At 35.9% G+C, this 19983-nt stretch overlaps 1 protein-coding gene across 1 annotated transcript in view; it reads left to right on the forward strand.

The window, feature by feature from the left end:
• The window catches only part of PKHD1L1 (PKHD1 like 1), a gene marked incomplete at both ends in the record, with an annotated part of 150274 nt that overhangs the window by 111071 nt on the left and 19220 nt on the right, over window positions 1–19983 (forward strand). The window contains 11 exons of the mRNA XM_079722158.1: window positions 76–249; window positions 4806–4909; window positions 6215–6344; window positions 7074–7195; window positions 8726–8816; window positions 12513–12661; window positions 12744–12866; window positions 13425–13734; window positions 15560–15725; window positions 18744–18976; window positions 19169–19336. Of these exons, the coding sequence (XP_079578284.1) occupies window positions 76–249; window positions 4806–4909; window positions 6215–6344; window positions 7074–7195; window positions 8726–8816; window positions 12513–12661; window positions 12744–12866; window positions 13425–13734; window positions 15560–15725; window positions 18744–18976; window positions 19169–19336 (1770 nt within the window). The remainder of the gene's footprint in view (window positions 1–75; window positions 250–4805; window positions 4910–6214; window positions 6345–7073; window positions 7196–8725; window positions 8817–12512; window positions 12662–12743; window positions 12867–13424; window positions 13735–15559; window positions 15726–18743; window positions 18977–19168; window positions 19337–19983) is intronic.

Here is a 19983-nt window from a genome sequence, read left to right on the forward strand (position 1 = left end):
TGTGAGCTGCAAAGAAACTAATAAAGACAGGTATTTCTTAGTGTTGGTAATAATCTAACTGTCCTTCCGCTGCAGCTGAAAGATACCTTGTTCCTGAAACCGGTCAGAGCTATACGTTAGCAGCTGATGTTGGGATACTGAATAGGAACATCAAAATACTTGGTGAGGATTATCCAGGTTGGCTGAAGGAATCTTTTGGTGCACGTGTCCTAGTCAGCTCATTCACTGAAAATACGGTGACATTTAAAGGTTAGTACAAATTCAGTTTATTTTTCTAAATGAAATATAGCAGGGTCTCTTCTGTGTTTAGTTCTTAAATAATCCTCACTCCTTTATAGGATCATTGTGTTAAAAAACAAAATCCAACTGAGGAAATTTTAAAGATCTTCCTGGCTTTATTCAAGGATTCATGAATCAGGCAGCATCCAATCTAGCTGATACAAAGGAGCGTCAAAGAGCTGTGCAAAATAAAAGACTTTTATAGGCAGAAGGGAGCAGGAACAAGGTAGTTTTACTAGGCAAAAAGAGGATTGGGGCTTCCCTGGTGGCGCAGTGGTTGAGAGTCTGCCTGCCGATGCAGGGGACACGGGTTCGTGCCCCGGTCCGGGAGGATCCCACATGCCACGGAGCATCTGGAGCCTGTGCTCCGCAACGGGAGGGGCCACAACAGTGAGAGGCCCGCGTACTGCAAAAAAAAGAGGATTGGTTATTGCAAGGTTACTTCCCGTGTAGGGGGCAGAGGTTTATCAGGCAGATTACCTAACCAATGCTGATCGGGCAATTCGTGATGGACTGGTTTAAGGTTCCATTTCAGGAGAACTGAAACTGTAATTAAGTCTGTTTAATGATGGAGGGCTTAGCAAAAGTGACTCCATTTTGGGCCTGATGTCTTGTTTTTAACACATGGAAAAATAAAGGCTTGAGAGGGAGTATGCAGTCAGGTGCCACCCTCCAGAACCAAATTCCTAACATTATTCTACTAATTTTATCTTTATAGACAAAATAATTATCAAATTAACAATGACCTTAGGTAACAGCTAGCCCAGCCTTGCCCTCAAACAGAAATCGTTTCATAACAAGCACACTGATCTGTTATTTTTATTTGAAGGAAAATTTCAAATATATTTCAAAGATAGAGAAATGTATAATATAATGCTTATCATTACCAATTACCACAAGTATCAACTTTGGCCAGTCTTGTTTGATCTATGAGCTCACCCACTTTCTTTAAGACCACCGATTATTTTGAAGCAGCAAGCACATATTTTTTAAGATATAATTGACATGTAACATTGTGTAAGTTTAAGGTCTACAATGTGTTGATTTGATACACTTATATATCAATATGGTTACCACAGTGGCGTTAGCTAACATCTCTATCATGTCATATAGTTATTATTTTTTTGTGTGTGTGGTGAAAACAATTAAGAGCTAGTCTTTTAGCAACTCTGAAGTTTATAATATGGTATTTTTACTGTATCCCTAAGCTGTACTTTATATCTCCAGGACTATTTATCTATTAGTTACAAGTTTATACCCTTAAACAGCTCCCTATTTCTCCCACCCCACAGGTCCTGGTAACCACCTTTCTACTCTCTATTTTTATGAGTTCAGCTTCTTTAGATTCCACATATAAATGAGATCATACAGCATTTATCTTTCTATCTCTGACTTATCTCACTTAGCATAATTCCTTCAAAGTCCATCCATGTTGTCCCAAATGACAGGATTTCCTTCTTTCTCACTCATGGCTGAATGATATATGTATACACACAGTGGAATGTTTTAGACAGATAGATAGATAGATAGATAGGGAGGTATCTCACATCTTTATCCATTCATCCATTAATGGACATTTAGGTTGTTTCTATATCTTGGCTATTATGAATGAAGCAACCATGTATTACTTCATCTAGAAATATTTCAGTGTGTAAATCTAAAAGACTTCTTTAAAAACAGCTCTAAGAATCAGATTTTAGAATGTTAGTAATAATTTCTAAACATCAAATGATTGTTCAGAATCCTCCAGTTCATTCCTTCTTTCCCTCCCTTCCTCCCTCCTTCCCTCCTCCCCTTTCCCCTCCCCCTCCTCTTTCCTTCTTTCTTTCCTTTCCTTTCTTTCTTTCCTTCTTTCTCTTTCACTGTCTTTGTTCAAATCGGGGTCTAAATAAGATCCATGTTTCAACTGGTTAGGAATCTTAAATCTCTAATTCATTTCTCTTTCCTTGCAATTTATTTATAAAAGAAGTTAGGTCATCTGCCCTATAGTGTTTCCAATAGTCTGAATTTAGTGATGCATCCCTAGAATTTAACTAGTCCCTGCCTCCCTTGTATTTTCTATGGATAAGTGGCAAATTTAGAACTAGCAAATTGACCAGACCGGGACTCAATTTTTAGGCAATAATTCCTCATAGTTGGTTGTTATTTTTCCATTAATAGGCACATAATGTACGATTGTTTTTCCTTTTGTGATGTTAGCAGTTATTAATTATCATTGCCTGGATCTATTGAATCACTGAGGTTTAAAATGGTGATATTTTAATTCTACTATTCCCTCCTCATTTATAATCTCAAATATTTCTCTAAAGAGAAGCTTCCCCAGACCACTGTTTGACTACCCTGAAGGATAGTTTAGATAGAAAAAATGTTTGATTCTTTCCTCTTATTAACTAGTTTTCAAAACAATGAGTTGGTTGCCAAGCATCCTCCAAAGGTAACAAGGAGTTTTTGTTTTGTTTTGTTATTAGTATCATTATTAGTTCCATGGATTTAAACATATTTGATATGTTCTAATCCATTGTGAACGTTAACCTTATTGATACTGAAAATGCCCTCTCGTTGACCTTCAGAACCTTTTCATGTTGGTGCCTAAGTCCTCCTCCTTATGACTGTTTTTTTTTAAATTACAAATTTATTTATTTATTTATTTATTTATTTATTTATTTATTTATGGCCGTGTTGGGTCTTCGTTGCTGTGCACAGGCTTTCTCTAGTTGTGGCAAGCGGCGGCTACTCTTCGTTGCAGTGCGCGGGCTTCTCATTGTGGTGGCTTCTCTTGTTGTGGAGCATGGGCTCTAGGCACGTAGACTTCAGTAGTTGTGGTGCATGGGCTCAGTAGTTGTGGCACAGGGGCTTAGTTGCTCTACAGCATGTGGGATCTTCCCAGACCAGTGATTGAACCCATGTCCCCTGCACTGGCAGGTGGAACCCATGTCCCCTGAACTAGCAGGTGGATTCTTAACCACTGCGCCACCAGGGAAGTCCCTGACTGTTTTTGGTGTTTTTTTTTTAGCTTCTTCACTTTCTGATATGACAAGCACATGTAGTAATTTTTTTTTTCTTGCTGAGACTGGGAGTACGTTCTTCCTCCAAGTAACCCTGGTTCTTTTTATTGGAAGCTGGTGTTTCAATCTCACAATCTGGGTACCAGGAGTAATCCTCTATTCTTGAACTGTTTCAGCAGGAGCTCACTTGGCTACAATACTGCCTATTCCATTTTGCAACAGCTCTCATTTTAGAAAATCTTTATATTGAGCAAGCAGCTACCCCACTATAACTTCTACCTATTGGTCATAATCTGCCAACAGAAGCTTAACTGATGAGGAGAATAGTAATGATGATCATTAAGTAATACAAGATTCCAGACACTGTGCTAAGCATTTAACACATATTATGTCATTCAGTCCTCATAGTATTATGGCATAAATATTGTCCTCTTTTTAAAGATAAAGAATTAGATGATTAGAGGGATGAAATTATTCTGATCTTGGATACTAGTCCATGTTGTTTCACTTAAAGTCCCATGATGGACCCTATTCACATGTCAACCTTTCCTTGCTCCAATAAATTATTTTGTGATGTAAGTAAAGAAAATGCATCCATGGCTTTTGTAGGCCCAGGGTCTAGAGTAATCATTTCTTCTCTGTATCTATCTTATTAATCTTATGTTCTCCACCATACATCTAATCGCTGGCTCATGGATTTCCAGACAGGCTTTTCCCTTCTAGTATAAAATAACTCTTCTCCAATGTATTTTATTAGATATCAGTTTTTGAAACAAGGAATACCCTCTACTGTATTTTTACCAGCCATGAATCTCTGTGCCTCAGTTTCCTTGTATAGAAGACAGGAATAATAAAAGTTCCTAAGTCACAGATGTTGTGTGAGAATTAAACCACACATTGCCTGTTAAGCACTTAGTACAGAGCTTGGCAGAGTCATGGCTCACGGATTGTTATTGCTATTCTTAATAATCTATGAAATTGCCTTTTGTCACTTCAGTGGCACTTATGACAAACCCGATCAGCAGATACTTGGCAATGCATATTCTGGAAAAAATTATGTAAAGATTATGTCCTTAACAGCTCTTTAGAGCATCAAAGTTGAAATGTCAGGTAAATTATAACTTGTGCCTCATGCCATGCATTCTCAACAGGGACTGTATCACTTCCAACAGGTGAAAATTGACTCTTGGGGGGAAAAAAAAAGTAACCAGTTTGTGGTCCTCCAAAGGGCCTCCATACCTTGACAGTTATGTAGTATATCTGTGGTATGAAAATGTCATGGAGAGGGAATACTATTCAGAAATAGAAATGTCTAAAAAGGTTCTTGTGAGGGGCAGTAAAAAAACAAATTCAGAAACATTGCCTTATTTGGATTAAAAGGGCAAAGAAAAATGAATACAATTTTCATGAAAAAGTTGAAAACAAATCTGTAATTTGGAAAATTACAAAAACTTTAGTAGTTTTTCAAAAATTTTTATTCAGCTTCAAGGAAAAAAAATGTGTAACTCTTTTCCCCACTAGGAAATGCAAGAATAAGTAATGTGGAATTTTATCACAGTGGTCAAGAGGGCTTCAGGGATAGCACGGATCCAAGATATGCTGTAACATTTCTTAACCTGGGACAGGTTTGTACTTTGTTTTTAATTTTTGCATATACCCAAAATTAAGTATTTTCATTTTGATTTGATTTTCATTTAACTTTACTAAATACCCATATCTTGGAATTGCTAAGACTATAATCTAATATAATAAAACTTTCTTAGATGTATTTCCCATTAACGTTTTTAGACTGCAACAGTATTTGATTCCAACCACTTTATGCATTATTTAAGGTCAGTAAAAAAAAAAAAACAGAAAATGGAGCACAAAGGTGAAAGAATTGAAGATCTATAATAGTATTTCACATCTCTACTTTACAATGATCAAAATATTTCCAAACAGTTACTATTAAACAAAGTGAGTGTTGCTTAAATTTCTCAAATGAAAAGCATGTCTGTATATCCATGCCTCTGTCAAAAGTGGGAAAATAAATATGCTTAGAGGGCTGCTGATTTAAGAAAAAATGAGAAAGAGCATATTTCTTATATAGAATTTGAAAAAGAATAGATAGATGTATAACTGAATCACTTGGTTGTACACCTGAAACTAACACAACATTGTTAATCAACTATGCTCCAATATAAAATAAAAATATGAAAAGTAAATAAAATAAGATTAAAAATATATATATTATGGAGGGGAGATAAACTGGGAGTCTGGGATTAATATATACACACTACTATACATAAACTAACAAGGACCTACTGTATAGCTCAGGGAACTATACTCAATATTCTTATAATAACCTATAATGGAAAAGAATCTGGAAAAGAATAGATATATATGTATAACTTAATCACTTTGCTTACACTTGAAACTGACACAACATGGTAAATCAACTATATGTCAATAAAGATAAATAAATAAAAATTTTAAATCATGTAGGTTTGGAATTGAAACCCCTAATCTACTCATTGACTGTTTCCTACAGACATTTGAATTGTAACCCCTGCCTTGAGTATCAACTTCTGTGGTTAAAAAAAAAATCCCTGCTCATCATATAATAAACTGTTCTGAAAAATAATTTTTAGTTCCTTAGCATTTTATAGGTAATGATAGAAATATAAATGCATAGAAAAGCACTTGAGAATTTTTAATTCACATTTAAAATAAGCATTTATTTTTTGCTCTTTTTAATCATAAACCGAAGATATATGGAAGTTCCCCAGGATTAAAAGGTCTGCTGGGAAGTCATCTTCTTTCATGGAATGTAAATTGAGTATTTTGTTTATCAAGATTTGTTTTCCAAAAATCACCTACTTCAAATTTTTTTCTTTAAATATCCTTTAAGTTTGCTTCTAAAATGTTCACTGAACCCTGATGTTTTATAGATTCAAGAACGTGGCTCATCTTATATTCAAGGCTGTGCTTTTCACAGTGGCTTTTCCCCCGCAGTTGGTGTATTTGGGACAGATGGATTGGACATAGATGATAACGTGATTCACTTTACAGTGGGGGAAGGTAATATGATAATATTTCGGTCCAATAACATGTCTTCTGAGACAGCCTTATCTGCAAACTCTAGAGCCAGGGTGTCCCATTGATCTTTCTTCAAGAATGGAAATAAAGGGTCTATGTTTGTGCTAACATGGTAATTACTAAACTGCATGTGGCCATTCAACACTTGAAATGTGGCTAATGTGACTGAGAAACTGGATTTTTAATTTTAATTGTACTTAATTATATCACTTTACATTTAAGTAGTCACATGTGGCTATGGCTATCATATTGGACAGTACAGCTCTAGAAGAATTATTTACCAGACCATGATCTTATGTGAGTTATTTAATCACCAATAGTTTAAATTACTGACATTTAACATACTTCTCACATATAAAACAAAAAGATTATTCACAAATATAGATATTTAAAAAAAACATATTTGATTTGATTTAGGGGGTTGTCCTTTCTTGAATATCAGTCTAAAGCATAATACAAATTCATTTAAGGTGTATAAAATTTGTGTGTATATTTGTTAAAATCTAAGGTGGAGCCTGTGAACCCACATATTTAACAAAAGATTTTAATTCAGGTAGTCTATTAAAGAGGTAGAGTATCAAAGAGTTCAGAGGGTTCACTCTAAAATCAAAAGGGTTCGTTTGTCAGGTTCAAACGAGAAAACTAATTTCATGGAAGAAATGAAAGACATTCCCTATAGTACTCATTTGGGGGAATTTTCTTTTTTTCCAGGCATGAGAATATGGGGGGATGCCAACAGAGTCCGAGGAAACTTGGTTACACTTTCAGTTTGGCCAGGAACCTATCAGAACAGAAAAGACTTGAGCTCAACTCTCTGGCATGCAGCAATTGAGGTAGTGTGAACAAATTTAAAATTATAAGTAGACAAAATTATAATTTGTAATTCCCTTATTGAAGATTATAGTTTCTGTAGAATTTGTAAATCTCAAAATGTCACTGAAAATGATTTCTTCCTTAGATAAAGATTGTGGATAAAGTGAGCTGATTAAAGGAGTAAATGAACTTTCTTTAAAGATGTTGTGAGCTCCAGTAGCCATTGGGTTTTTCTCTGTGTTGATGTCCATTGTTTTAAATAGTTCTCTTATTTACTTGCTTCTCCAACATTAATTATTGCTTTCAAGTTCCATTACGGGGTCTCTCTGCTTCTAATTGACTGAATGCCTTACACATTTTACTATTTAACTCTGAATTTAAATGCAAAATTATAATGATAGACTATAAAATCTCTAAAATCCATTTCTCATCTAAAATTCTTATGATTCTATATGCAAGGTTATTTACTCTTATCGGATATTACTAATTGGGCCCTTCTTGTTTCCCGTGAAGTTTCTTCAATTACTATAGGTATTTATTTAGATGTAGAGTGAGATTGTAAGCAAGAAAATGGAAAGTACAGAGAGGATTTAAAGGAAAGATAGCTTCCTCTTGTTTTTATCTTACTTATACCATAGGAAAGAAAAGGAATTTAAAAAGCTCTCTTTGAAAGTTAGGGTAAGGATTGAATTTTGTTTTTGTACAACTATTAATAATCACCTTAAAGCAAAATCTGAAAGCCTGGAACTTAGTATACATTTATAAGGTAATAATGTTCTCTTTTTGTCTATTTATAGATGTTAGAATGTAATCAAATGTCAATTCCAAATCTTTAAAGTTATCTATATCTTTTGAAAGGCTTTTTTTTTAGTTTTATGCATTCCATTTGACTCTATTTTTATCATAATCTTTAAAAATAAGGCTGTTTAACATGCTTTAAATAAGTGAGATTTGGACTGTTTTGCTGATTCTATGTAGGCAAGAACTAAACCTTCTGTGCTCCATATTTTTCATTTTCTACCACTCTGATTTGGCTCATAAAATAAATTTGTTTAGTAATTACCTACTTGTTCTAACACAGTTTTTTATTATAGCAGATTTTCTTTAATGAATGCCTCTACTGAATTTTATGGTCCACTGTAATTGTCTTAGTTGTCTTTTTCTTAATAAATCAAATTTGGTAACAGAATATAACCAAAAAAGAGTGATAAAAATTTTGTAGCCTTGTTATAATACTGGAATTTTGTCTATGGCTTGTTAATATTCAGCCACGTCCAGTGGATTTTGTGACTGAAATGAAAAGTAATCTCTTTAATGTACTTTTATAATGAAGTCTCAAGTATAGTATCTAGTGGTAGGTTTACACCAAGAACCTAAGGTAATTTCAGTACTTCATTGGTATTATAAATTTGAATGGGGTGAATGTGAATTAAAGCTTTACTCCTGGAAGTATCGTCATAATTAGTTTTCCAGTGTATGTTGCATACCTGCCCTCATTGCATAATTGTGTAACAGCCTGACCCAAAGCATTTTCTTTATCATTATACTAGATAAATAGAGGGACCAATACAGTCTTACAAAATAACGTAGTGGCTGGATTTGGAAGGGCAGGATATCGCATCAATGGTGAACCTTGCTCAAGTAAGTCTTTGGCATAGAGTCACTAAAATTAGGAAATAACTTGTCCAAATTTGTTCGAAATAAATAATTATTGTGAGTTGAAAAGTATTATTGTTTCTTCCTGGGCACTGAAAGAACTCAACAAACTAAATTATTTCTATATAATATTGGGTTTAAAGAAAAAATTAAAACCAATTTTCTTCTCATCCTTCACCCCTATCACCCTTCTCCGGCAGCCCCAGAATGCCACGCTCTTCCCTGGCCCTAGGACACTGCAGCCCCAGGTCCTCTCTTGAGACCCCGTCCCCATCCTCATCCTCCTGAGACCGGGCCTTGCTGCTCCCCAGGCCTCCCCTTCACAGTCACTGCCTCAGGGAGGTCCCTGAGCCCCAGGCTGAGGAAGGTGACCAGGCCTGTCCTTGTGATACCCTCATGTCCTTCTGTCCAATCCCATGCCATTAGCTGGGCCTGCCACAGCGTGTTTCCATTCCTGATCCCACTGGACATGAGCTCTTCCTTGACAAGGGTATCTTTATTCTATCCCTGTGACTGTAGAGGAGATGAGAAGGAAAGAGAAAATCAGAGGGATAACCAGGGAGACAGAGTGAGCCAGAGAGTGTAAGGGAGAAAAAGAGGGGATAAAGTAGAGAATGGTGGACAGTTGGGTCTGATGGACTTGGGAAGACACAACAAGAGTGAAAGAGAGTAATCCGGGCGAGAAGCAGGGGGATGAAAATAAACAAAGGGCATCAGCAGAGAGATGGGGGAGGACAGAACAGGATTAGGTGTGTTGACTAATAGTATCAAGGGAATAAAAGCAGGATAGATCCTTTAAAAATAGGCTTTTAAGATAACTATTTTCCATGTTTATGATCCAAAAACTCTTAACAACAGCTTCAGTGCTTGATTTGATGGTACTGAACAGTGATTATCTTATCCCACCATCACTTTCCCAAAAGCAACTTGTAAGCATAGAGATACATGCCTATAGGGATATGTCACTATTTCATGCTTCCTCTTTAAAGGAATACATGCTCACTATTCATATGTTAAAGCCTGCAAGCATGAAAAAAATCAAAAGACATGAACAGAGGGTTCTCAGATACATTTCTATCAGATTAGTAAAAATCAAGAATTAATTGAACAACTGCTCTCCTGGCAAGGCTGTAGGGAAATAGTAACATTTACACTTTGCTGGTTGAAGGACAAAATGATATAACCCCTACAAAGGGGAATCTGGCAATAGCTACCAAAATTATAGAGGCATTTACCTTTGACTCAGCATTTCTACTTCCTGTAATCTAACAGTTGCCTCTACAGCAGTTAGAAAAAGAGTTGTGAACGAGGTTATTCATCACAGCGTTGCCTGTACTGGCAGAAAATGGAAAGCTACCCTGTGTCCAGTTACTGTGGGCTAGTTATATAAAGCCAAACACTGGAACACTGGGCCCCTCTAAAAAAAAGAAGGAAAAAAGATGCATACTATGTATTAATATGGAGAAATCACCAGAATATTCTAAAATGATAAGTGGAGGTTACTTAGAAAGGGAACAAAAGAATATGTATGGTATGTGCATTTACATAAAGAAACACTGAAAGTGTAAAAGCAAAAAGTCATTGAAGGTGAGTAGGAACAGGGTGACTGGTCACTTATTACTGTATAACTTTCTATAAACTCTTGACTTTTAAACCAGATAAATTAATTACTGAATCAAAAAAGTAAAAGAATGCTAGACCTGCTGGCTTTACCTCTTGGGAAAATTAGCTAAAGGAAATGGAATTTTCTCTGAAAAATGTATAGCCCTTCTACAATAGATTTTTTTAATCTCTATAGGTATTTTTGAAATTCTTTGAATAAGCATTTTTTTCTGTAAATTCAAAAATTATTGGACTTCAGCTAATTTTTTTCTTGTGCAAAGTACATTTTGAAGGAATAAAACAACTTCACCACAGATATAACTGATTCCTTGACGTATGTTCTTTTTAAATATTTTAGTTCCCAACAGCTTAAAGTAGCTTCTTTTTTTTTTTTTTTTTTTTTTTTTTTTGCGGTACGCGGGCCTCTCACTGCTCTCCCATTGCGGAGCACAGGCTCCGGACACGCAGGCTCAGCGGCCATGGCTCACGGGCCCAGCCGCTCCGCGGCATGTGGGATCCTCCCGGACCAGGGCACGAACCCGTGTCCCCTGCATCGGCAGGCGGACTCTCAACCACTGCGCCACCAGGGAAGCCCTAAAGTAGCTTTTCTTTGACTTAAAATTTTAAAATATGTAATTTCTCTACAACTTATTTAAAGTATTGTGTTTTTTAATCAAAATATGACCTGTGAATGTGAATATTTACTAATATGTATCATGCCACATAATGCATTTTTCACTGAATATATTGATCTTCCTAAATAATCGGGAGTGTTTATAAGGAGCAACTGAAATATGAGACATCACAGAGGAACTGAGGGTTTAAGTTCCCGGAATGGGACATCAATTTACACAATTCATCTCCCTAACAAGTGACGGGCTGGGATGCTGGGAAGGGAACTCTGCCACACATGGGTCCAAAGGTGGAGCCATCGTTGTCCATGGGGCTACATTGTGCAGAACCAAGGTGTAGCCATGCAGACAGCTTCTTAGGGAGGAAACAATAGAAACCAGGCCGACAACCATAGGTGAAATGTCAATCTCAAAGGGCTAGGAAGAAGGGAAAAGCAATCGAAGACGGAGGAAGTCAGATCCTGGGGAACTTGGACAAGAGAGCTGGTACAAAGTACAATTTAGGAGGCAGTGTTGCTCTTTATGGGGAATCCTCAAATTTATGCATGGTTGGGACGAGTTTTTAAGGTCACTGATCTGATTTGTACATAAGTAAAACTTGCATGAAAATCCACTTTAATTATCCTGTATATTAATAATGGGTATAGCTTCCATTTATTGAGGCACTTTATGTGGGTTATTTCATTTCATTTTGAAACAACCTTGAATTAGACATTATAATTTTTTATATATGAGGAAACTTAAGTTATAGAATGCTAAGCAACTTTCCCAAGATCATGCATACATTAATTCAAGAAGTATTTGATGAGCACCTACCTCTGCATTACCTTCTAGGCTCTAGGAATCTGGCAGTGAAGGAGCTAGACACAGTTTCTTCTTTCATGAAGCTTACGTTCTTATAGGAGAGAAGAGATGAATAATTCACCAATAAGTAGTAATTAAATATCAAAGTGAAAAAAATTTTAATTGCCATGTTAAGTGACTGAGGTGCTAACTATGAATCCGGTAGTCAGAGAAAGCCTTCTAAGGAAGTGACACTTAACTTGAAAATGGGATGACCAGAAGGAACCAGTAACATTTATAGACAGCAAGTGGTATCATTGTGTTTTTCAAGTTTAGCCTTGTTTGAATTCAAACTTCATCATCTTTCTAAAGAAATTCATGTTTAATCAGATATAATAAGTTAAGGGTGCTAGCACTAAAGTAAACTTTTGCAAATGAATATACAATCATTCCGAGTAACACTGAAGAGACAAATTAGAGAAATACTAAATAGAATAAACCATAAGTAGCTGAACCATACAAATATTTGATCATGTTGTTAAAATTTGCATCAGAATCATCATATATTTAACTTCTAAAAGAATTTCAACTTTAACTGATACTGTTTATAACTCTATGACTTGATTCATAATGTTAATTTACTGGTTCCATATTTCCTTCAAAGGTCAGTCTTATTCTCTGGAAAAGTGGTTTGACAATGAAGCCCATGGAGGTTTATTTGGTATCTATATGAACCAAGATGGCCTTCCTGGATGTTCTCTTATACAGGGATTTACCATATGGGCATGCTGGGATTACGGAATTTATTTTCAGGTAAATGGATCCCAAAAAAGTGATTGTTTATTTTCTTTTATAATTATATTTCATACTATGTAACCTCCAAGTTCTATTACAGACCACGGAGAGTGTGCGTATCTATAATGTGACCCTGGTTGACAATGGAATGGCCATTTCTTCAATGATTTACACGCCACCTGCTGTATCTCACAGAATTTCCAGTAAAACAGTGCAGATTAAGGTAAGAATTGAACGCAGCCACACAAAGCAGAAAGAGCAACTCTGAGAAGGGTAAAATTATTGAATACAAATGATTTTCTTGACTTCTTTGCCCTGCTAGCCACACCTCCTGCCTTTGTGCTCATTGCCTTCTGCCAAGAAGCTCTCCATCCTTCCCTCTCCCCGCTCCTTCCCTCAGCTCTTCTTATCACCTGCTAATCTTGCCACAATTAGTTAAATTTTCACTACCTCTATGAAGTCTTTCCTGAACCAGCTTAGGTAGTTTTGACACTCCCTCCTCTTTTTGTTCCTGCTTTCCCTGCACATATTCCTATCATGGAAACATAACATGTCTTTAAATATAATTATTTACATGCCTGTGTCCCCCCCTCTGACTTTGATTGTCATCCACTTGGGGCAGAAATCACATCTTTTTTAACTTGGTTTAATGAATGATCCACTTCTCAAAGTTATACAGGTTGTGTTTTGCTACAGTGGACTTCAGTATTATTCATTATTATGTTATCTTTTAAGAAAAGTTATTATTAAAGCATACTGTTTGAACTTTTTTTTTAAATAGAACTCATTAATTGTTGGAAGTAGCCCTGGATTTAATTGCTCTGATGTCCTAACTAATGATGATCCCAATATTGAACTTTCTGCTGCCCATCGAAGTTCTAGACCTCCCTCAGGTAAAGATTTTGGAACTTTTAATTTTGGGGTTCATATGAGTGCATATTCAAATTTCATTAACTTTCTTCTTTTTATGAAAGGTGGGAGAAGTGGGATTTGCTGGCCTACCTTTGCTTCAGCACATAACATGGCACCGCGGAAACCCCATGCAGGGATCATGAGTTACAATGCCATCAGTGGTCTTTTGGACATCTCAGGCAAGTTTAAACATAGCCTTTGAAAGCCTACTCAGTTAAGTTCTGTAAAGAATATGTAGAATATAACTAGTAATGTTTCATTGTTAGTTAAAAAAAATAATGATTAATCTGCTCAATACGACAAGCAAAGAAACCAGACATCAGAGTCAATTTCAAGAATAGTTCCCTGGCAACATTCCTACATATAAAAGAACAGGAGATCAGCTCGGTGCTTTGTGACCGCCTGGAGGGGTGGGATGGGGAGGGTGGGAGGGAGGGAGATGCATGAGGGAAGGGATATGGGAACAGATGTATATGTATGACTGATTCACTTTGTTATAAAGCAGAAACTAATAAAAAATAAAATAAAATAAAAATAAAAGAACTGACATTTCATTTTCTTTTTAAAACAACAGAAAAAGCACTGGTATAGCGATTTAATATTAATTAGTTTCTCTAAATTGTAAAGCCCTTTTATATAATTAGGGTTATATTTTATTAAAAGCTTTTATGACTGCAGAAATTTTAGTTCATAGGACTTAAATGTTTTGCCAAACTCCCACAGCTGCTGGCAGAACTAGGATTAGAATCAAGATCTCTTGACTTAAAATCTGCTGCTTTTTCACTGAACCAGGCTGCATCCTTAAAAATGTAAAATAATTAAAATAGATGTAGTAAACATACCAAGTATTTTCACTTTGCGCATTAAATACACCGAGCCATTCTCTATTTCAGTTTAGCAAATCTCCCTTTCATGATAACTTTAACCAGTGTCACCTGAAAGAAAGCAGTTCAATAAATTAGACATCTAAGTTTTGACATATTATTTCTCATAACTTTAATTCCCAGAAATGCAAAACAAATTATCATTTTTTAGTGTTACTTGTAATGATACCCCTGCCAAAAATTATTTAACATGCTACATAGGTTTAGGACCAATAAAGGAGATCTCCACAGGGAACAAACAGCATCTATTACTATAGTATTTTATTGAAACTCATCTATAGACTTATATTCATGCATATACAATATTTTCTTAGGAGAAAATACAGTCAAGCAGGGTAGTATATAGCACATAACTAATTTAAGAATTTTTTTGAGTCACTTTCTGCTGTTTTCAGTTTTGAGTTACTGGATTTTAAGTGCAAAGAAGATCGTTTTTTGATCTAATCAGTTTTATCTTTTGGCCACATAATATATGCAATAAGGCCAAGAAAGCAATAGTATTTCAGTTAGCCTTTGCTGCATAACAAACCATCCCCCAAATTCAAAGCCTTTAAACAACGAGTTATGAGCTCATGATTCTGTGGATTGGCAATTTGGGCTTTGTTCATCTTGGTGGTTCTTCTGCTAATCTTACCTGTGATTATTCATTGAGCTGCCATCACTTTACAAGATGTGTAGGGGCTGGTTAGTCTGGGATAGTCTCACTTCTATGTCTGGTGGCTGGTGCTGGCCCTGGATCGGGTAATGAGAGTGACTGAGCCAAATGTCTCCTAGGCTTACTCACATGCTGGTAATCACAGAATTCCCCAAGAACACCAAGAGAGAGTGAGCCCTAATATGCAAGCACTTTTCAGATCTGTTTATACTACAGTTGCTCTTGTCCCATTGTCCAATGCAAATCACAGAAAAAATATGCCAAGCTCAGAGAAAATATGGTAGAAGACTACTCAGTGGTGTGGATACAGTCCACAAATAGTGGTGGACTTATCTGCCACATAAGGTAAGAGTTCCATGTTCAAGGTAATGTTAAATGATGCGTTTGGTGGAATATACATGAAATGAAACTGATTTTACCCTTTCTCTATAGGAAATAATTGCTTTTCTATTATTTATGTTTTAGGTTCCACATTTGTTGGATTTAAAAATGTTTGTTCAGGTGAAACTAATGTGATATTCATTACTAACCCTTTAAATGAGGATTTACAGCATCCAATCCATGTGAAGAACATACAGCTGGTTGACACTACTGAGCAATCAAAAATATTTATACATAGACCCGATATAAGGTAAAGTATATGATAACTCAGTTTCTTCTTTTCTGTCATCACAGTTTTCCATTATTTTCTTCCCCTGCCATAGATCTGAGAAAGTTGCTAAATTTAAAGTAACTGTTCATGTCTATGAAATTTCAATCAGCATTATGAAAATTAAGAGTATTTAATATATCTGTGTCTTCAGGTAAGCTGAACAAGCTAGGCCTTAATATGTATATTTTCTCATACTGTTTTTTCCCATGTATCATACATAGCACCATCATTAAACATAAAAGATAGAGAATGGGTCAGAAGTCTATTTGTACATTAATATTTCTCCATTAATAGTCATTAGGAATGAAAGTCATGTCTATCATTTCTTCCCTTTCCCTTACCTCTTTTGTTTCCTTTTGCTTTACAAATATCTTATTATATGCACCCCAACATGTACTTGGAAATTCAATGGGAATCATTATAATCATTGTGACTAAAAATATGCAGAAACTTTGAACAGTGATTTTTTTTTCAATCACAGAGGTTAGTTGGTGTCAGAATATTTCTAGAAGCTGAACCACGTAGATTCTAAGTCTTGAAAGAATATAGCCAATAACTGCTACTCTTCAGAAGACATGCAGACCAGGAATTTAGATATAAGACAATATTGGAGGAAAGAAAGTTTCCATTAGAGCTCTTTGACCATTTTCAGTATAGAAAGAAGACAAGAAATAATGCTAATTAGATATGCATCTCTTCAGAGAAATGCAGTGTTTCATAAATAGTTTGACTTCATCTGACCTTATTTTGATGACAACCCCATACCTCCTCATTTAATAATTGTTGAACTGCAGTGTTTTTTGGCTCAGTAGAGCTTCTCCCCACTAGAAAGCTGTTACCTCCTATTTAGTTATCATTGAATCTTTCAGATTTAATATATAATTTTAACATCTAGGTCATGAAGAAAATATTACATTAAAAAATATGTCTTTGGGCTTCCCTGGTGGCGCAGTGGTTGGGAGTGCGCCTGCCAATGCAGGGGACACGGGTTCGTGACCCAGTCCAGGGGGATCCCACATGCCGTGGAGCGGCTGGGCCCGTGGGCCATGGCTGCTGGGCCTGCGCGTCTGGAGCCTGTGCTCTTCAATGGGGGAGGCCGGGGCAGTGGGAGGCCCACATACCACAAAAGAAGGAAAAAAAAAAAAAGGTGGCACAAAGAATACGTCTTTATATAAAAAAAAAAAAAAAGAAAGAAAAAAAAATATGTCTTTGAGTCCTGTGCTTTTATTGGGATACTGTTGGCACAATCCCAGATCCCTTTTACTGAGTAGCTCACCCAGTCCCCAGATGCTCTAAATGTTGGCCAATAATGACCTACATTTGCCTGCTTTTCCAGAAGATTGCTCTTAGCCAAACAGGAATAGCTGTGAGAGGCTAAAGCTCTGCCTACTACTGCCTTCTTGTAGTCCACAAAAAATAACAAAGTTATACAGGAGGACGAAAGGCCGGCCCCCTTGTCTCAAAGTGGAACAGCTCTGGGTGTAGTTCGTGATCAAGAGATTCTCCTGGAATCAGATTGAAGCTAGTCTATAGACCATAGTCATCTCCCTTTTCTTTCCCTTGCCCTATATGGCTTCTCTCCTTCCCTTATTGAGGACTCCCTTAATAACTCACTTGAACAAAAGTCCACATCTCAGGCTCTGTTTCTTTGGAGCCTGAAGTAAGACAGAGCCCTAAACCATAATGTAAGAGTGCCACTGGGCAGTCTGTTCACAGACTTGCTCACAAAAACACTCTGCACACACTTGAACACAAAGAACACATGACCCACAGAAATACTTACTCAAATCATCTCTAAAACTAATACAGTAGAGTAAGGGATAATTTATAGCTTCATGTCTTTCTTTGTAAAAAGCTCAGATCTATTAGATAGTATTTTGCTGCTATAACTGTAGAATGAATTTATATTTCCCCATGGTATATATCATGTAGTGTAAGTATGCTGTATACTATATATAATATAAAATGTATAGTACATTGCAAATTAAGCAGCCATTTTATTATTATAACCAGTAACAGTCAACACTCCAGGTAGTTCAGAATGAAGGCAGAATACCATCTACGATTGAACTGCTTGATGAGTTTATAGTATTTCATCTCTTACAGTTCAGGTATCTACAGAATGGTTATTAAAATATATAGCATAAAATCATAATTTAAGTATATCTGTTTGTATATATATAGGCAAAAGTCTACAAGAATATATACTAATCTGTAGTTGGTGATGAGCCTAAGAGCTTAGGATAGAAAGGTGAAGGGGACTGAACTTATATTAAGTATTTAGATTATTTTATAAAAAGCATATGATACATTTATAATTCTTTTTTTTTTTTTTTTTTTTGCGGTACACGGGCCTCTCACTGTTGTGGCCTCTCCCGTTGCGGAGCACAGGCTCCAGATGCGCAGCCTCAGCGGCCATGGCTCACGGGCCCAGCTGCTCCATGGCATGTGGGATCTTCCCAGACCGGGGCACGAACCCGTGTCCCCTGCATCGGCAGGCGGACTCTCAACCACTGCGCCACCAGGGAAGCCCTATAATTCTTAAAGACCCATTAAAAAAAGAGAAAGAAGGGAAAAATATAAAGACTTCCCTGCTAACATAAGGATTTTGTATGTCTGCACAACTGAGTAATTTACCTGCTCTTTGGGCAATGTTAGTATATTTTGAGCAATGCATACATATGAAATCTATCATTCAACAAAATATGGAATAGCAAAATGGAATTCTAATTTTATTTCCCACAGGTACAATCTGTCCTTCTGAAATGTTAATGAAATCATAATAATAGACCAAATCAACACAATGGAAAAACAGGCCTCATTACAATGCTAATTACATATGCTACTTGGTCCCACTTTGAATCCTTTCTGAAATAAGATTCAATCAATTAATTTTTTTGATACTCTTATCAAATATGCAAGTATATTCAAATGCTGTCTAGAAACAGGGAGGTATACCAAATCTAAGTATTCATGCATTTCACCTTTTCTTCACAGTAAGGTGAATCCATCTGATTGTGTAGACATGGTTTGTGATGCCAAAAGGAAATCTTTTCTTAGAGATATGGATGGCTCCTTTCTGGGGAATTCTGGTTCAGTGATACCTGAAGCAGAATATGAATGGAATGGAAATAGCCAATTTGGAATTGGAGACTATAGAATTCCTAATGTGATGCTCACATTCCCAAATGGAAGTAGAATTCCTGTCACTGAGAAAGCACCTTATAAAGGTTTGTTGGATCTTATTCTGTTAGTCCTCTGGTTCATGAAACAAGATATATCTTTTATTTTTAATGATTGATGTACTAAGCTAATTTATATTTTCTACTTATTAATGTTAATTAACAAGCAAAAGATAGTATGTGGAAGCTTTTGTAAGGAGATTCTGTTTCATTTCTAAATGTGTATTCCTATGTTTCTAGGAATCATTAGAGATTCAACCTGTAAGTACATTCCAGAATGGCAGAGCTATCGGTGCTTTGGGATGGAATATGCAATGATGGTTGTTGAAAGCCTGGATTCCGACACAGAAACTCGCAGACTCTCACCAGTAGCTATAGTGAGCAATGGTTATGTTGATCTCATTAATGGTAGGTATTCAATGTAAACAAACTATAGTTACTCAAGGCATTCACTATTTACTACATTCATGGACATGTCTCATAAATTATTTATCACATAAAACTAGTAAACATAGGGATTTCCTTGCCTTCTGTTTGTAAGATCTATGTGCAGGAGAGAGACTTGACTCTTCAGCAGTCCCCCACATTAGAAAGCCAGGACAATTACTCCAAATTGACCATTAGAAAAAGAAGAGGACATATGTATATGTTTAACTGATTCACTTTGTTATAAAGCAGGAACTAACACACCATTGTAAAGCAATTATACTCCAATAAAGATGTTAAAAAATAAATAAATAAAAAATAAAATAAAATGCATTAATATCAAAAAAAAGAAAAAGAAGAGGAGGAAAGTTATTCCTTGAGTAATCTTTATAGGTATGAAGGTGGCATAAATATATTTAAGAAAAAATTGATCCGAGTGTCTGCAAAAATAACAATTTTCTTTACATAAATTAAAAAAATGATAATATGATATTTGGAATACTTGAGAATGAATATTCTCAGCCTACATGTTTTTCATTTTCATGAATACTTGGAAGAATTAATCTTGAATCAGTGTGTTGTGGGTTTTTTTTTTTGTTTGGTTGGTTTTGGTCTTTCTCATTCCTAAT

The sequence above is a fragment of the Hyperoodon ampullatus genome (assembly GCF_949752795.1).
Source record: "Hyperoodon ampullatus genome assembly, chromosome: 17".
Taxonomy (NCBI): Eukaryota; Metazoa; Chordata; class Mammalia; order Artiodactyla; family Ziphiidae; genus Hyperoodon; species Hyperoodon ampullatus.